The sequence below is a fragment of the Rattus rattus genome, chromosome 7 (assembly GCF_011064425.1).
Source record: "Rattus rattus isolate New Zealand chromosome 7, Rrattus_CSIRO_v1, whole genome shotgun sequence".
NCBI lineage: Eukaryota > Metazoa > Chordata > Mammalia > Rodentia > Muridae > Rattus > Rattus rattus.
The window spans coordinates 87,787,385-87,792,564 of record NC_046160.1 but is presented as its reverse complement, the minus strand read 5'-3'; the positions used below and the strand labels follow the sequence as shown (position 1 = coordinate 87,792,564).

The 5,180-nt window shown below is 48.8% G+C and overlaps 1 protein-coding gene across 1 annotated transcript; it reads left to right on the top strand.

Moving 5' to 3' along the window:
* Positions 1 to 1,380: 1,380 nt before the first annotated feature.
* On the top strand, positions 1,381 to 4,496 carry Tmem30b (transmembrane protein 30B). The gene has a single exon (XM_032907937.1). It carries the CDS (start codon positions 1,498 to 1,500, stop codon positions 2,557 to 2,559), a length of 1,062 nt encoding a protein of 353 aa, XP_032763828.1. The 5' UTR covers positions 1,381 to 1,497; the 3' UTR covers positions 2,560 to 4,496.
* Positions 4,497 to 5,180: the final 684 nt, after the last annotated feature.

Genomic DNA, 5,180 nt, shown 5'->3' with positions numbered 1-5,180 from the left:
TTGTGGTTCCTTCTTCTCAGATAACTCTAGTACAAACAAACAACAACAACAGCCCAGAGAGTGCCATATTAGAGTACTAAGATTCCAGTTTGGTCTAATTGCCTCTTGTCTTCTACATTGTTCAGCATAGGGCTGAAGACTTGGAGGGACAACATTAAAACTGTTTTTAACAACTCTTTTAGTTTTCCAAGTCTCTTTGGATTTTTGGATGAGTGCTGAGTGCAATACATGAACAGGTATGCAAGAATAACAGAGAAAGCATTTATTTACACTGTATGAGCTGGAGGGGTGAACTTCAGTACCTAAGGAAGATTTAATACAGAGTCCCCTATGTTCTGTGTATTCTAAACTATGTACAGACAAAAACAACAAACCAACCAACCCTGCGAATCCCGGGCTAATTAGAGTTTTTATACAGTTTATAAAGTTCAACTTGGGCCAACACATAAATGTCCTTGACTGTGGATATCAGCACCGTCCCCCAACCCAGGTGGAGGGTGAATCAGGCTTTTCTCTAGACAAGCAGAAGAACTGAAAAGAACGTCAGATGTAGTCCATAGCGGGGATTTCCCCCTCCTTGGTAGTTTCTCCAGCCAGTTAGAGAAGACATTCAAAGGCTGCAAATTCTCCCAGTCTTTGATTCTTCTTAAAAGATCACTTTATTTTTACAGAACTTTCCACCTTTCATAGTTATCAAGCCAGACTGGAGAAACTGGCTAGAAAATACTAACCCCTCCCATCCCTCACCCCACCCCTCCACCATGCCGCCCTAAATCAAAAGGGGGAGAATAAGAACTCCATGTTGAAATTGATGCAGTTACCATAATGTAACACCCAGGGCACTATAATTTGTGCTTGAAAACTAAGTGAAACCCTACTTAAGACTCACCCTTTTCCTTAAATAAGGAGGATTAACAGCCTTAACAAGCTAATAAATAATCAAGCCAACAGAACCCCACCCTGGAGCAAGCAAGCTCTGGGGTGGAACTTTCTTGTTTAAGTCAGGCTTGTGATTTGGGGGAAGTTGCCCAGGCCCTGTAGAAGAGGAAAGGAACCCGAGCAAAGGAACCCGAGCAAAGGTAAGACCCATTCAGAGCCCATCACTCACCCACCCAGGAGTGGGAGAACTGGGAGGGGGGTAGGAGAGAGGGGAGAGGGGGAGGAGAAGGGGAGGGGAGAGGAGGAGGAGCCAGAAAGGGAGGACTGTAGAGTCAGAGCCCGGTGAGGTGAGGAGCCTCGCCCTGCTCACCTGGGAAGGGCGCCATGCAGGGGCGGAGCCAGTCCCAGGTCACCCGGGCGGTGGCGGAACTGAGCAGCCCGGGCAGAGGCGGGGCGCCGGATTCAGCCTCACCTGCGTGGGGGGCGGGGCGGGCGCACCTGCGCGGGCGGGAGGCGGGGCCGGGGAGCAGCCGTCGAGCTGAGACGGCGAGTGGAGGCGGGAGGCCCGCCGCTGACCCGGGTTGAGCGCCCGCCGCAGGCCCCGACTGAGACCCCGCCATGACCTGGAGCGCCTCGGCGCGGGGCGCGCAGCAGCCCGACAACACCGCCTTCACGCAGCAGCGCCTCCCCGCCTGGCAGCCGCTGCTGTCGGCCGGCATCACGCTGCCGCTCTTCTTCTGCGCCGGCCTGGCGTTCATCGGCCTGGGACTGGGCCTCTTCTACTCCTCCAACGGCATCAAGGAGCTGGAGTACGACTACACCGGCAACCCCGGCACCGGCAACTGCTCGGTGTGCGCCGCCAAGGGCCAGGACCGCGCGCCGCCGCCCAGCTGCCAGTGCTCCTGGAGCTTCACGCTGCCCGAGCTCTTCCCGGGCCCCGTGTACCTCTACTACGAGCTGTCCAACTTTTACCAGAACAACCGGCGCTACGGCGTGTCCCGCGACGACGCGCAGCTCAGCGGCCTGGCCAGCGCGCTGCGCCACCCGGCCAACGAGTGCGCCCCCTACCAGTTCAGCTCCGACGGCCTGCCCATCGCGCCGTGCGGCGCCATCGCCAACAGCCTCTTCAACGACTCCTTCTCGCTCTGGCACCAGCGCCAGCCCGCGGACCCTTTCGTCGAGGTGCCGCTCGACCGCACCGCCATCGCCTGGTGGACTGACTACCACGTCAAGTTCCGCAACCCGCCGCTGGTGAACGGCAGCCTGGCGCTGGCCTTCAAGGGCACGGCGCCGCCGCCCAACTGGCACCGGCCGGTTTATGAGCTCAGCCCGGATCCCAACAACACCGGCTTCATCAACCAGGACTTCGTGGTGTGGATGCGCACCGCAGCGCTGCCCACGTTCCGCAAGCTGTATGCGCGCATCCGCCAGGGCAACTACTCGGCCGGTCTTCCCCGGGGCACTTACCGGGTCAACATCACCTACAACTACCCGGTGCGCGCCTTCGGCGGCCACAAGCTTATCATCCTTAGCAACATCTCATGGATGGGTGGCAAGAACCCTTTCCTGGGCATCGCCTACCTGGTCGTCGGCTCCCTCTGTATCCTCATGGGCTTTGTCATGCTGGTCGTCTACATTCGCTACCAGGACCAGGATGACGATGACAATGACGATGAGTGATCTTGCCTCCCAAGAACCCCTTCCTGCTTCTTGGCCAAGCCGCTTTTAGCGGTGGTAGCCCTTTGCTCCTAACACAACTTAAGGCTCACTGATCTGTTGTGGACGAAGGGCCTGGAGAAGGGAATTACTTACACGCTCACTCTTAAGAGATACGGGACTGTTCTCAGGTTTTGGACTGCAGAGTGACACATTTGCCATTTCTGCCCATCTCCCCCGTGGCTTACCGGGTGGACATGGCAGGTCCTTAAAGTCTACAGCATTCCAGGGCAAAGGACACGGAAGATTCCTGGATTGGAACTCATTAAGACCAACAGCCAGCAGTTGGATCCCATTCTGAATCTAAGCTTTTGTTCCTCCCTCTAAGCTTCTGGCCCCCTCAGCTTTTCTGGGAGGGAGATATCCGATGGGGCGGGGAAGTGTTGGGATGGAAAATGATGTCCACTGATGGCCTACAGAAGCTTGGGGGAGCGGGAAAAGCACATTTGTTAAAATTTAAGTCGATGAAGAGGCGCCAGGCCCCTCAGGTTCTGACACAGTAAGGCCAGGATGAGCAAGCTTCTCTGGAGTCCCTGTGCCCTTAAATTTGGGAATCCTGACCCAGGTTGGGCCTGAAGTACTCACCTGAGCTCTGTTTTTCCTGTAATAATTTGTTCCCACGAACGGTGGCAATCATAGTGTTGGTGTTTGCTCTTGAGCATAGGAAGGAAGCGTGCAATTTGTGGGACGAGTGAGAAAAATTGCTAGGTCTAGGAAGCTGCAGATCTCAGGGCAGAAGCGCGTCATTAAACGTGAAAGCAAACTTTACAAGAGGCTGTGTAAAACTTTGAAAATGCAAGCGCAGTTTGCATGGCTCAGGGGGAAGTGTTTTAACCTGAAAAACCGGACTGCAAATGATCTTGGTGAGGAGCTGTTTCCTTGGGACCTTGAGGGACCGACCTCTGCCTGACTTCTCACCCCCCTTTTGAATGAATCATAGTCATTTTTTTTTGATGCTGAAGGGAATAATTTAGTTAACTTTGTGTTATTTTCACAAAGAATTATCTTAAGTCGGTGTCAACTCTCAAATGAAACGCATTTCTAGTGATCACGTTTAAGAATGATGAGGGATAGATATATTCTTATAAGCAAAATAGACTCGGGATTATTTTAGCCTTTAAGATAATGTTAAAATTACTCGGCTGATTTTATTTGATTGCCTACAATTGATATAAAGCTAATCTCAGAGACAATTGGGACATTTTTATTTTAAACCACCCTCCCTTTTATGGAACAATAATTTAAAAGAAAATTAAAAATAAAATTTTCCATGATACTGTCTTCCAGGTTCCCCGAAGAAAAGTTACTTGGCATTTGTCAGGGTGCTCTGGGCTGACTCCCTAGTGCAGTTATTTTCTAGTTACTGGTGTATTTTCATTCCTCGAAGGCGTGCGTATGTTTTATGGCTGTCAGATGTTGAGTTACGGTGATTATTTCCATTCATTCTATTATTCTGTTTTAGTTAATACTTATTTTTAGATGAACAGCATGCCTAAGATTAAAAAGTGACTTAAAATAACTTTTATGCATATCAAAGAAATTCTTTAGCAGTTCCAATGTGTCGGCTTTCTGACTTCTGAATGTGGTAACATTTAATATCAGGTCACATCTTGTGATTCTTGACTATGAAAGCTGAACGTGACACTGTACTTCAGAACGCTTTATTTATTATGAATGCTTGGTTGATCAGCTCTCCTCTGTGTCAGGTAAAGACGTTTGCTTCATTTTCCCCCTATATAGTTGAGGATAACTATATTTCATTTTGTAGAGCATTAATCTTTTTGTTATAAGTTTTTATGTGAGACCATGAAACCTAAGTCCTGGGATTAAATTGTAGTTTCCAGGCTTTGTTTTCGAGGTTTTTGAAAGAGAATAAAGGTTGTATTTGTCTTTCTCTGTTATCACATTGCGTAGTTCTTTTGAACTATGATCTTAAAGGCACAGACAGTGCTAACCATTTGCCTCATGTTACGAGCACTCTTATATTGTAGCCAGAGCGTCGCCATTCAGTCGACACGGACTCATTCTTTCATTGCTAACTTCCTAACACAGAATTTGAACTTATGTCAACGTCCTGTGTTTGGATGACATGATCCTCAATTGTTGTTTAAATTTGATAAATGACAATGTCTTTTGAATTTTATATGAAAGTTTGTTAAAGAATGTGATCACAGCAGCCTGCCCTTTACTCAGATCGCAAATTAACAATTATCTGTTGGTATTTGAGACCCCGATGAACAGGAAGTTTAAAACTAAAGTGTCAGGCCTTTGCTGTGACACTTTGTGACAGTGGCCCCTGTGCTGTGTAGCATTTTTGCCCAGCATCAATTCTGGTTAGTCCTTCCTCATGTTTCCCAGCAGGGAGTGAGATACATTAAGCACCAGCAGCTGGACTGGAAATCAACTTTGAGCCACTTTGGGAAGAAAAGGACAAACAGAAGTGCTCAGTGAAATGCCCATCTAAAAAACAAAAAAACAAAACAAAACAACAAAAAAAAAAACAAAAAAAAAAAAGAAAAAGAAAAAGAAAAAAACGAACAAACAAAAAACCAAGCTGAATTTCTAGCATCTCTTCAACTGAAATG